Source organism: Nycticebus coucang, chromosome 7 (assembly GCF_027406575.1).
Source record: "Nycticebus coucang isolate mNycCou1 chromosome 7, mNycCou1.pri, whole genome shotgun sequence".
Classification (NCBI taxonomy): Eukaryota; Metazoa; Chordata; class Mammalia; order Primates; family Lorisidae; genus Nycticebus; species Nycticebus coucang.
The window spans coordinates 3514635-3528358 of record NC_069786.1 but is presented as its reverse complement, the minus strand read 5'-3'; the positions used below and the strand labels follow the sequence as shown (position 1 = coordinate 3528358).

Below are 13724 nucleotides of genomic sequence, written 5' to 3'. Positions count from 1 at the left end.
TGCTTCACTTTAGTGTTTGGTTTTTCAGCCACTCCTAATACCAGAATCCATCTGGTAAGGTGGAAAATTTTTCAGTTTATTTAACTAATTGAAAGAAATGTAAAAATGCAGAGTGATGCGATGATTAAAATCACTATCACATTCATAATATAGCAACAGACAAGAAGCTTTTGTTCACCATAATCCTGGAAATATGGTTCACAACGTGTTCTGCATAAACTACAGTGGCTGCCACTAACCTTCATCACTGCTACAGTTTATTTAATAAAATAATGAAAAGGCTATGATTAAATTTTGACCCCTCTATTTTTCAAACATTAAAAACATTAGCATGTGAAATGGTAACAGATGAAAAAAAGGAAAAGATCTTGAAGGTAATTTTTGACAGTATGTATTTAGAGTTAAATTTTTATTATTGGCTCAGAGTGAACAACTTCAACTCTATTTTTCAGCATGTTTGAGGAGTCTACAAATAATATAGCAGCATAATAATTGAGAAGCTGTACCTTTTCATCAAAATGACAAACAAGTTAAACAATAATGGCAAAGTGAAATTATGTATGTGTCAAAAATTGAATTCTTTCCCCATGACTACTTTATCTCCTACCTGAAGTCAGAACCTGCTCTTCTGCCATTTTCTGGAATCCCAGGATCTGGACACATGTCAGAGACCAAAGCAACACCTCCTTGGCTCACTGTAATAGAAAGAAATATGATTAAAATGTTGTGTAGCTGTTCAGGAAATATCCAGAGAATAAATTTATTCTAGACTGACTCAGTTATTTATTATCATTAATTAAAATGTGATTTTTTTTTTTGAGACAGTCTCACTTTGTCGCTGGTAGAGTGCCATGGCATCATAGCTGACAGCAATCTCTGACTCTTGGGCTCAAGCAATTCTCTTGTCTCAGCCTCCTGAGTAGCTGGGACTACAGGCGCCCACTCAATGTCCAGCTATTTTTAGAGACAGGGTCTGGCTCTAGTCAGACTGGTCTCAAACTGTTGAGCTCAGGCGATCTGCCCGTCTCAGCCTCTCAGAGTGCTGAGATTACAAGCATGAGCCACTGTGCCTAGCCTTAAAATATGGTTTCTTTAAGAAGTAAGGCAGCTAAGTTACATTCAAACAAGTATTTATACTTAGTAGTAAAAATCAAATAATTATTTCCCAGAGAAATGAAGACAACAGTTTTTTGGTTTGAACTCTCTATTAAAAAGATCAAAATTTAATTTTAAGAAACCTCATTTGTTGGGTGGCGGAGACAAGATGGCTGACTGAAGCCAGCTTTCCACAGAGGCTTCCATCCAGAAGGAGAGTTAAAGGACAGAAATTTATCATGTAACCTGGCGAATTAGAGCTGTGCCAAGAGAGAAGGTTGAAAAATGTACATCAACCCCTGCTGAGGCAAGCTGAAACCCCAAAGATACAAACAAAAGGTACAAAATCCATCACTGAGTGTACGGGAGTCCCATCCCCCATGAGAACGGGTTGGAGTACCCCATAAAAAAATGAGCAGAGTGCAAAAGTCCTCCCATTACACTCCACAGGAGAGACCCTCTGAAAACGTGACCTACTTCCCCTACTAGGGTGCCATGGTGCTCTCCTGCCAGGCATAAAACTGTGTAAAACTGTATATATTCTCTACCTGCAATTCTGAGCTCCCAGCACTCCCCTCCACTCTCACTCTGAGATCTGGAGGCCTGCCCCCGGGAGTCCAGATTCTTAGGTGTTTTCTTGAGAGGTGTGGACAGGGCATGTACTACTGCTGGCCAGTGCTGATTCTGTGGCACAGGAGTGAAGAGAGGACCGTCGGCTGACAGGGAACCATGCCAGAGCGGCAGTGCCCCAAGTTGCAGAGCAGTAGCCGTTTTTGGCAACAATAGGGCTCACCCCTGGATATTCTGGAGTCATATCCCCTGTCTTTCTGGGCAACCAGAGGAGGCTGGACATCTTCTCAGGTAGCAACCACCGGCAGAACAGATCTGGGATGGAAATGCAGGCCTCATGAGTAAAGGGATTGCCTGAGGTGGTACTGGCCAAGAGGGACTAAAAATGCATACACAGAGCCGGCAGACTCCCAGGGCGGGGCTGACCCAGAGGACTGTTTTACTGAGCCTAAGACACACCCTGCCCTCAGGGGATCATCAGCCTAGAAAAAGGAGGGCAGGAAGCTAGAAATGACAACTAACCATGCTGCGAATATAAACCTGCAGCAGTAATGACAGAGCCTGAGGTACAAGTTCTGTGAACTCAAAACAGCTTTTCTGCAGGAGAATTTAGCCTGGACAGAATAAAACTCCACAAAGTTGTTCTGTTCTGTCAGTAACATCAATCAGGGGCAGGGCTGGAACTGAGTGAACACCCCCCAGCCTCCATCAAGCACCCTAGCTTGTCAGGCATCACCTCCTTCTGGTGGATAGTAGCAGAGAACAGCAGCCAGGCTGAGGAGACATAGATTTCTTTGTGATTTAGACAGGTGCAAACCCCTAGAGTTTCTGCTCATTGGAGGCAACTGGGTCACAGCCCTGCGGGGTTATCAGAGACTGGGTGTGACAGAGGTGCAAGGTGGAGAAGGAGGCATCAACCTCCCAGATTAATCTATTTGCTGGGTGGGTCCTCTGGAGCAAGTCATATTTCAGTTGTCAGCAGACCCCTGCAGTCTAGTTGCCAGAGACCTTTTAAACTCTCCCAATTGAGACAGATGCAGACTGAGAGAATTGATTTGGAACTTTTGAACTGAGCCAATCACCCGAGGACTTCTCGGTGCCCTGGGTATATGGTTGTAGGAAGGTTTGATTTTACTTTCCAATTGTTGCCTGTGGGGGGCGGGGTAACTTAGTTGCTGGTATTTCTCCACAGCTGAGACTTCAACCCAGAGTAACTGTTACACTAGGGTCGGACAGAGACTAGCTGAAAAAAAGACAGAGCCACTTAGCCCCACCACACGAAGTAGGTCCCCAGTTTCTCAGGCCAGAGCACTGTATAGGTCCTCAGCAAAGTTCCAGGGAAAAAAGTACAGACACCAGTCCCACCTTTTGGGCAAAGGGCTGGTTAATCACTACTCCTGGAGCCCTGAACCCAACTTTTCTTTATTTACTCAATTAGTCAAATGGTGTAAAATAATAATCATGGGGTGCAATCAGTGGAAAAACTTTGGTAACATGAATAACCAGAGTAGATCAACCCCCCCCCCCCAAAACACAAGGAAAGATATGGCAGATGTAACTGAAGATCCCATTCATAAACAGATGGCTGAGATGTCAGAAATTGAATTCAGAATTTGGATTGCAAAAAAGATCAATAGAATGGAGGAAAATTTGGAAATTAGAAATTCGAGGAGCAATTCCAAAGTTGGAATTAGAAATTCAAAGAGCAATTCAAAAGTTGTCTCGAGAATTCAACAAATTTAAAGACAAAACCACCAAAGATTTTGACACATTGAAGCAAGAATTTGCAGCCCTCAAAGATCTGAAAAATACAGTAGAATCCCTCAGTAACAGAGTGGAGCAAGCAGAAGAAAGGATTTCTGACATTGAAGACAAGGCTTTTGAATGCTCCCAAGCTCTCAAAGAGGACGAGAAATGGAGAGCAAAAACCGAACATTCTTTCAGTTAGGTCTGGGATGAGTAAAAAAAGGCTAATATCTGCCTCATTGGAATCCCTGAAAGCAATGAAGTGACTTCACAAGGCACAGAGGCTCTCATCCATGAAATTATGAAAAAGAATTTTCCGGACATGCCAAGAGAATTTGAAATTCAGATAGCAGACAGTTTCAGAACCCCAGTATGACTCAAGTGTAATAAGACATCCCCCAGGCACATCATGATTAACTTCACTAAAGTTAATATGAAGGAGAAAATTCTGAAAGCATCCAGATGTAAGAAAAACATAACCTACAAAGGAAAGAATATTGGAATGACAGCAGATCTCTCTGCTGAAACCTTTCAAGCCAGGAGAGGGTGGTTATCGACTTTTAATCTCCTAAAACAAAATAACTTTCACCCCGGATCCTGTATCCAGCTAAATTGAGATTCATTTATGTTGGAGAAATTAAATACTTTAATGACATTTACATGTGAAGAAATTTGCCATAACCAAACAAGCTCTTTAGTATATTCTTAGACCTATACTCCATAATGACCAGCCCACTCCTGTACCACAAAAGTAAAATCACTCAGAAACTTTTGATCAAACTCCAACTTCCACAGTGGCAAAAGGATTAAAAATGTCCACTGGACTTTCAAAAGACTCGATACCCAAAATTTTACCAGACTTACCAATATTTTCCATTAATGTGAATGGCTTAAACTGCCCTCTAAAGAGGCGCAGGTTGGCTGAATGGATATAAAAACTCAAGCCAGATATTTCTTGCATACAAGAATCTCATCTTACCTTAAAAGATAAATGTAGACTCAGGGAGACAGGATGGTCGGCCATATTTCAGGCAAATGGAAATCAGAAAAAAGTAGGAGTTGCAATTCTATTCACAGATACAATAGGCTTTAAACCAACAAAAGTAAGGAAGGATAAGAATGGTCACTTCATATTTGTTAAGAGTAATACTCAATATGATGAGATTTCAATTATTAGTATTTATGCACCCAACCAGAATGCACCTCAATTTATAAAACAAACTATAACAGACATGAGCAACTTGTTTTCCACCAGCTCCATAATAGTCAGAGATTTTAACACTCATTTGGCAGTGTTGGATCGATCCTCCAATAAGAAGCTGAGCAAAGAAATCTTAGATATAAATCTAACCATCCAACATTTGGATTTAGCAGACATCTACAGAACATTTCATCCCAACAAAACTGAATACACATATTTCTCATCAGCCCATGGAACTTACTCCAAAATCGATCACATCTTAGGTCACAAGTCCTAACCTCAGTAAATTTAAAGGAATAGAAATTATTCCATGCATCTTCTTGGACCACAATGGAACAACACTTGAGCTGAGTAACAACAGGAATCTGCAAACTCATACAAAAACATGGAAGTTAAATAACCTTATGCTGAATGATAGCTGGGTCAGAGATGAGATTAAGAAAGAAATCGCCAATTTTTTGGAACAAAACAACAATGAAGACATGAACTATCAGAACCTCTGGGACACCGCAAAGGCAGTTCTAAGAGGGAAATTTATAGCTCTGCAAGCCTTCCTCAAGAGAACGGAAAGAGAGGAAGTTAACAATTTAATGAGACATCTCAAGCAACTGAAAAAGGAAGAACATTCCAACCACAAACCCAATAGAAGAATAGAAATAACCAAAATTAGAGCAGAATTAAATGAAATTGAAAACAAAAGATTATACAAAAGATCAATAAATCAAAAAGTTGGTTTTTTGAAAAGGTCAATAAAATAGATAAACCTTTGGCCAACCTAATCAGGAAAAAAAGTGTAAAATCTCTAATCTCATCAATCAGAAATGACAAAGACAAAATAACAACAGAATCCTCAGATATTCAAAAAATCCTTAATGAATATTACAAGAAACTTTATTCTCAGAAATATGAAAATCTAAAGGAAATTGACCAATACTTGGAAGCACGTCACCTCCCAAGACTTAGCCAGAATCAAGTGGAAATGTTGAATCGGCCCATATCAAGTTTGGAAATAGCATCAACCATACAAAACCTCCCTAAAAAGAAAAGCCCAGGACCAGATGGCTTCACGTCAGAATTCTATCAAACCTTTAAAGAGGAATTAGTACCTATATTACTTAGCCTATTCCAAAATGTAGAAAAATAAGGAAGACTACTGAACATGTTCTATGAAGCAAACATCACTTTGATCCCCAAACCAGGAAAAGACCCAACAAGAAAAGAAAATTTATAGACCAAAATCACTAATGAATAAAGATGCAAAAATATTCAACAAGATCCTAACAAACAGAATCCAGCAACACATCAAAAAAATTATACATCATGACCAAGTCAATTTTATCCCAGGGTCTCAAGGCTGGTTCAGTATACATAAATCTATAAATATAATTCAGCACATAAACACATTAAAAAAACAAAGATCATATGATTCTCTCAATTGATGCAGAAAAAGCTTTTGATAATATCCAGCATCCCTTCATGATCAGAACACTTAAGAAAATGGGTATAGAAGGAACATTTCTTTTTTTTTTTTTTTTTTTTTTTTGTAGAGACAGAGTCTCACTGTACCGCCCTCGGGTAGAGTGCCGTGGCGTCACACGGCTCACAGCAACCTCTAACTCTTGGGCTTACGCGATTCTCTTGCCTCAGCCTCCCAAGCAGCTGGGACTACAGGCACCCGCCACAACGCCCGGCTATTTTTTGGTTTCAGTTTGGCTGGGGCTGGGTTTGAACCCACCACCCTCGGCATATGGGGCTGGCGCCCTACTCACTGAGCCACATTTCTTAAACTGGTAGAGGCCATCTATAGCAAACCCATGGCCAATATCGTATTGAATGGAGTTAAATTGGAATCATTTCCACTCAGATCAGGAACCAGACAAGGTTGCCCATTGTCTCCACTGCTCTTTCACATTGTAATGGAAGTTTTAGCCATTACAATTAGGGAAGAAAAGGCCATCAAGGGTATCCATATATGGTCAGAAGAGATCAAACTTTCGCTCTTCACAGATGATATGATTGTATATCTGGAAAACACCAGGGATTCTACTACAAAACTCTTAGAGGTGATCAAGGAATAGAGCAGCGTGTCAGGTTACAAAATCAACATTCATAAATCGGTAGCCTTTATATATACCAACAATAGTCAAGCTGAAAAAACAATTAAGGACTCTATTCCATTCACAGTGGTGCCAAAGAAGATGAAATATTTGGGAGTTTATCTAACAAAGGACATGAAAGATCTCTATAAAGAGAAGTATGAAACTCTAAGAAAAGAAATAGCTGAAAATGTTAACAAATGGAAAAGCATGGAAATGGAAAAAATGTTAACAAATGGAAAGAAATACCATGCTCATGGCATGCTCATCAACATTGTTAAGATGTTCATTCTACCCCAACAATATACAACTTTAATGCAATTCCTATTAAAGCTCCACTGCCATACTTTAAAGATCTTGAAAAAATAATACTTCATTTTAAATACAATAAGAATAAAACTCAAATAGCCAAGACATTAATCAGAAATAAAAACAATGCAGGAGGAACAGGACCTCAGACTATATTATAAATAGATAGTGATCAAAATGGCATGGTACTGGCACAAAAACCGAGAGGTAGATGTATGGAACAGAATAGAGAACCAAGAGATAAACCCAGCTACTTATTGTTATTTGATCTTTGACAGACAGAAACTGGACCCACACCTTACATCATTAACTAAGATAGACTCTCACTGGATTTAAACTTAAGACATGAAACTGTAAAAATACTAGAAGAAAGTGGAGGGAAATCATTGAAGAAATCAATCTGGGCAAATATTTTATGAGGAGTAACCCCTGGGCAATTGAAGTTGCTTCAAAAATACACTACTGGGACCTGATCAAACTAAAAAGCTTCTGCACAGCCAAGAACACAGTAAGTAAAGCAAACAGACAGCCCTTTGAATGGGAGAAGATATTTGCAGGTTATGTCTCCGACAAAGGTTTAATAACCAGAATCCACAGATAACTCAAACGTATTAGCAAGAAAAGAATAAGTGATCCCATCTCAGTCTGGGGAAGGGAATTGAAGAGAAACTTCTCTGAAGAAGACAGGTGCATGGCCAACAGACTTTTAGACTTTTAAAAAATTGCTCATCATCCTTAATCATCAGAGAAATGCAAATCAAAACTACTTTGAGATATCATCTAACTCCAGTAAGATTAGCCCATATCACAAAATCCCAAGACCAGAGATGTTGGTGTGGATGTGGAGAAAAGGAAACACTTCTACATTTCCGGTGTGAATGCAAACTAATACCTTCCTTTTTGAAAAGATGTTTGCAGAATACTTAGAGATCTAAAAATAGACCTGCCATTCAATCCTATAATTCCTCTACTAGGTATATACCCAGAAGACCAAAAATCACATTATAACAAAGATAATTGCACCAGAATGTTTGTTGCAGCCCAATTCATAATTGCTAAGTCATGGAAAAAGCCCAAGTGCCCATCGATCCATGAATGGATTAATAAATTGTGGTATATGTACACCATGGAATATTATGCAGCCTTAAAGAAAGATGGAGACTTTAGTTCTTTCATGTTTATATGGATGGAGCTGGAACATATTATTCTTAGTAAAGTATCTCAAGAATGGAAGAAAAAATATCCTATGTAGTCAGCCCTACTGTGAAACTAATTTATGGCTTTCATATGAAAGCTATAACCCAGTTATAACCTGAGAATATAGGGAAGGGGGAGAGGGAGGGAAGGGAGGGGAGAGGATGGGCAGAGGGAGGGTGATTGGTGGGACCACACCTACAGTGCATCTTACAAGGGTACATGTGAAACTTACTAAGTGTAGAATATAAATCTCTTAACACAATAACTAAGAAAATGCCAGGAAGGCTATGTTAACCAGTGTGATTAAATTATGTCAAATGGTCTATAAAAGCAGTGTGTGGTGCCCCATGATTGCATTAATGTACACAGCTATGATTTAATAATAATAAAAAATAATTAAAAAGAAAATCAACAAAAAGTAAAAATAATTATGGGGGAAGTGAAGGACAAAAAACTGTAAGGAAATGATAAAATGGTAAAAATAAATGTTCTCTTATAGGTAATTACTTTAACTAACAAATGGATTAAAATCTCTCTTACAGGCTAATTTATTTCCCTCCTCCTAAAAACATTATATATTTATATGTTGAAATCCCAACCCTGACTCCCTGTGCCTGAGAATGTGACTTTAATTGGAGATAGGCTATTTGAAGAGGTAATTAACTTAAAGGGTAGTCAAAAGGGTGGGTCCTAATTTTATATGACTGATGATCTTGTAACAGTGCTTCTCAACCTTCCTAATGCCGCAATGTACTTTCTTTTTTTTTTTTTTTTTTTTAATTTGGCCGGGGCTGGGTTTGAACCCGCCACCTCCGGCATATGGGACCGGCGCCCTACCCGCTGAGCCACAGGCGCCGCCCTATGTACTTTCATTGTTACAAAGGGGTCACAACAAACAGGTTGAGAACCACTGCCTTATAAGAGGAGGAGATTTGGACATGGACAAAGACACAGAAGAAAGACCACGTGAAGAAACAGGAAGAGGATAAACATCAATGAGTGAGAGAGGCCTCAGAAGAAACCAAGCTCACCAGTGTGTTCCTCTCAGACATCTGGCCTCTACAATTATGAGGAGGTGAATTCCTGTTGTTTAAGCCATCAAATCTGTGGTGTGGTAATTTGTTATGACAATTTAGTAAAGCAATACACTACCAAGCCAAAAGACACAGATTGGCAGAATAAATTAAATAATATAACAGGATCCAACTATATGTTGCTTACAAGAGACTCACTCTAAAAATCTACGGACATGCAGAAGTTAAAAATGAACACTAGTCAAATTAACAGAGTCAAAATGTAGAGTTGTGGTGTCAGGGGCTGGCGGTAAGAAGGAACGTGGAATTACTGTTAAAGGGTATGATGTTTTAACTCAATGTGACAAAAATTTTCAGTATGACTAATATTTTCTAAAGATGCACACTGATAATGGATGTACACCAATGGGAATATATTTAATGCCAAAAAACTATATTCTCAAAAAATGTTAAAATTAGTAAATATGATATTTCATATGTCTAACTTTCTCTGTATTTTATACATATACATATTTTTATGTAAGATTCATATAGAGAGAAATTCATATACACAAACATTTTCACTGTAAAAAAGTCTACTATTTATTCTCCAATCCAATGGTTTCCATAGTCTGTATTATGTGCTTGGGTAAATTTTCCAATCATTAAGCAGTAATCTACTAACTCTATAAAGTTTTTTTCTTTCTTTTTTTTTTTTTTTTCAATTTTTGGCTGGGGCCGGGTTCGAACCCGCCACCTCCAGTATATGGGGCCAGCGCCCTACTCCTTTAAGCCACAGGGGCTGTCTGAACTCTATCAAGTTTTAATGACTTCAAACTCTAATGCAGAATGTTACTTCATTCATAATTTTTCTTTCTGCCGTTGCCAGCTCAATGTCTTCCATATTCCTTCAAGCAAAATAGTTTTGCTGTGGCAAATTAATGCAGTTTCCTCCAGGTAAATAGCTCTCATTATTCTTTTGAAAGAGTAGTGTATTCCTGCATTGGTTTTATTTCACTTTTCTGAAGGTTCCAAACTGGTCAAAAACATATCACTAAGGCTTAGAAAAGTCTACTTGTGTTTCCCCTTTTCTATTTTTCTCACATGGAAAAAGATATGAGAAAAATGAGAAGTATCCATCCGAGTCAAATTAAAATCTTCTGTGTCTTTTTCAGGATAACACCAAAGTCACTTACTTACTAAAGAAAGTTACTTAGTTGGAATTCTGTGAGAGCACAGAATGAATTAGAAAGCCTGAATGGATTGCAGATGGTGGAAGATAACAAAAACGTGATGAGAGATTAATGTTAAATATAGATAATTTTCTGAAACACAGATGGGTGTTTAATGTGATAGAGTGACAGAAAAGGCCTGGTGACAAATAAGGTATGTACGATCAAACAATTATCTTCATAAATCCCAAATACCTATTCTAGCCGCATCATGTATAAATAATTCCTCTGAAAACTGGACTTTAAAAGTTGGAAAGAATCATGAAGATCGATCTATGTCAAACAGAATTCCCAGTGCCTCAGAGAAACCTTTTCAAAAGAGCGGCATTGTTGGGCTCCAGAGCATTGAATGTCTGATTGTGTTGAATTATATCTTTATAAGTTCATTCTACACATGCCATAGACAGTGATAAGTATATGAAGTTTTAGTCAAAACCTTGTAGTTAAAAATCAAAACTGAACATATTCAATAGATGAGTTCATTACACACCATTAACTAATGCTAGAGCAAGATGTAAAATTAGGCAACTGGATGATCAGATACAAATTGAACAGTTTCTAAAAGACTGAATGAATAATATTTAAAAAGTGTGTCTTAGGGTATGTGTGTGTGTAGTGTGTTTATGTATAGCTTTTTGAAAGCACATGGACTCACAAGGTACCTCATTAGATTCACGTAAGAACTGTGACCATGCAGAGCAGCAAGGTTTACGCTTCTCTATCAAATGACCCCGCTCTTTGAGGACAAGTCTTATCAATGTAGCCAAAAACACATCTGAAGTGCAGATCTGAGGTGCCACAGCGAAGGAAGTGAGTAAGGATACGAAAGCATAAACCACTACTCCTATCACCAAGGGGAATAGAGGTGAGTATATTAGTGGAGATAACATCTGTACTAGTGAAATAATCAGAAATAATTACAGGTAAAGTAGTAAGAATAAAAAGATGATGTTGTAAAATCAGACAAATATTTGCTAGACACCCAAGGATCGTTTAGAGATGTTTTTTTAAATTTAATCCATATATTTACTCTATACATTGTTACTATTAAACCCATTTTAAGCAAAGAACATTGAGGCCATAGTTGTGACCCAGTTAACGTAGAATCCAAGTTCCTTTTCCTACATTTGCTGCATTAACCTAATGAGACATTCCATGCTAAAGGACTTTATAATCTAAAAGTGAGGCTTTTAATTAAGAAAATCTTTTTCTAAATTTTTACTAGTCACATTTATTTTATAAGATTTATTTAATAATGAACAGAGACACAGAACATCAAAAAGGGGAGGGAATAAAAAGGTGTTTTTCATTTATATTCTCAACCGAGTGTACACATGGGAAGCCATATGGTTCGAACCGTGAGACTTTAGTTCAAACCATCTGGTAGCAATTTTCTTTCAGTAAAAAAGAAAAAAAATAGATTCAAAGGCTTTCCACAGAGGAGATAATCCACCTTCAGAGAATGAAAGTTATGAATTGACTTGAATGTTAAATCTCTGTGTAAGTTGTCATTTTGAGTTAAATGTGGGTTTATATTTAGAATAAGTGATCAAAAATAAAATCCATTTAAATAAATTTGCACTTTTTAGTGCAGTGGCTCTTGTGGTTTATTATTATTGCCTATTTTCATCAGGGATGCTTTTTTCTTTAGAGATCTATAGACATGTTTCAGCTGGATCCATTTTGAGATGAACTCTAACCATTTAAACCTTCTGGGAGATGACATATGTTTTTAGTTGCATAGCAATCAGGAATGTTGTTATACAGCACACATCCTGGTTAAGATCCCTTCCCAGCAATATTCCCACTCTGGGCATGACCTTTGGATGAGTGACAACCCGTTCTAGGGTATGTGCTTGGGGATACTGTGCACTTCAGACTTTCCTGCTACATTCGATTTGAAATAAGTCAATGTTGACATAATTTTCCTTCACCATTTAATAGACTCAGTATTTCCTCACTGAAATAAAATACATCTTTCCCCTTTTCCATTTGCAAGAGGTTCCTATCTCATCAAGAATGAATCTTATTTATATTCCTCCTTCCTCAAGAAACAATAAGTTGATTAGATGATTTCAATGTTAACATTTTGTCATTTAATCATTTATTTTATATAGATATAAAAGGAATATTTTGACTCAGAGCATCACGTGGGACACTTTTATGTCCATGACAACATTTTTGGCACTATTCTTTATTTTTATGATATATTTGTGTAGTCTCTATTGTTGCAGGAAAACAAGGCCCAGTGGAGAGGAAAAGCAGCCAAACACCATGTTTATAAAAGGAAGGACTTTATTTGAGCTGGCAGAGCTTGCGGGGCATAGAAGAATTCAAAATGGCCACACTCTCCAACTGACTTGGTCTTTCCCTTTTTAGCTCTAGTCAAAAAGTTCCAACCCACGGGTACCTTTCTCACTGGTCAGGTTGAGTCAAGCAGAAGCTGTTCCAGCCTCCACAGAACTACAGGATTTCACAGAAGCCAAAATTTCCAGGTCCCAGGAGGTTAAGTCTATAAATTCCTAAGAGGACCCTGCAAATATATCCTTGGGGTCTCCTTGAGAAAACCTCTGTTCCTCTAGACCTCACCCTTCCCAGAAACCCTCTCTTGCTATCAGTAGTTGGCTTTTATTGCACAGTAGTGAATAAATGTTTATAAGCTCTACCCCACATATATTTTTCCATGAATACTATGCTCCTGTGTGTAATGCATACTCACATTTTTGCCCTAAAATTTCAGGAAAAAATGCCTTTCATTTAAATTTTTTAATTTAAATGTTAATTTAGTTACATTTAGGTGCTTATTTCTGTATTATAAAAGAATTTTAGCCTTTTTAAACATATTATGGCCCAAGAAGTTTTCTATAGCAAATAATTACAAAACACAAGACTAGATACAAGGTACAGAAAATGTTATGTACCAGCAACAAATAGTCCTACCCACATATAATGTATATCTTTACTTTTCTCAAAAATTTGGGCAAAAATGCTCATTATACATGGTGAAAAATAGTAAATAGTTAAATAAGAATTGTTGACAATTGAATGATAAATTCTTAATATCAGTGCAACAGTAGAAGTTTTAAATGATAATTTATGCAGAAACAACTTGCCAAAAATGCACTGTTTTTCTGTGTTTTGGGGGTGCGGGGTCGATATTAATGGACCTCCTATTGCACTTGAAGAATAAGCATCAGCATGTGAGAGGCGGAGTCTGGATTTTCTAAATGCCTAATTTGTCCCAATCCCAGACATTTTTGTCAGC

The 13724-nt window shown here is 37.7% G+C and overlaps 1 protein-coding gene across 2 annotated transcripts in view; it reads right to left on the bottom strand.

The window, feature by feature from the left end:
* CSMD1 (CUB and Sushi multiple domains 1) overlaps positions 1 to 13724 on the bottom strand; it is a 1787407-nt gene that overhangs the window by 544825 nt on the left and 1228858 nt on the right. For both annotated transcript variants that reach the window (XM_053598050.1, XM_053598051.1), the window contains exon 8: positions 608 to 695. In XM_053598050.1, coding sequence (XP_053454025.1) covers positions 608 to 695 — 88 coding nt within the window. The remainder of the gene's footprint in view (positions 1 to 607; positions 696 to 13724) is intronic.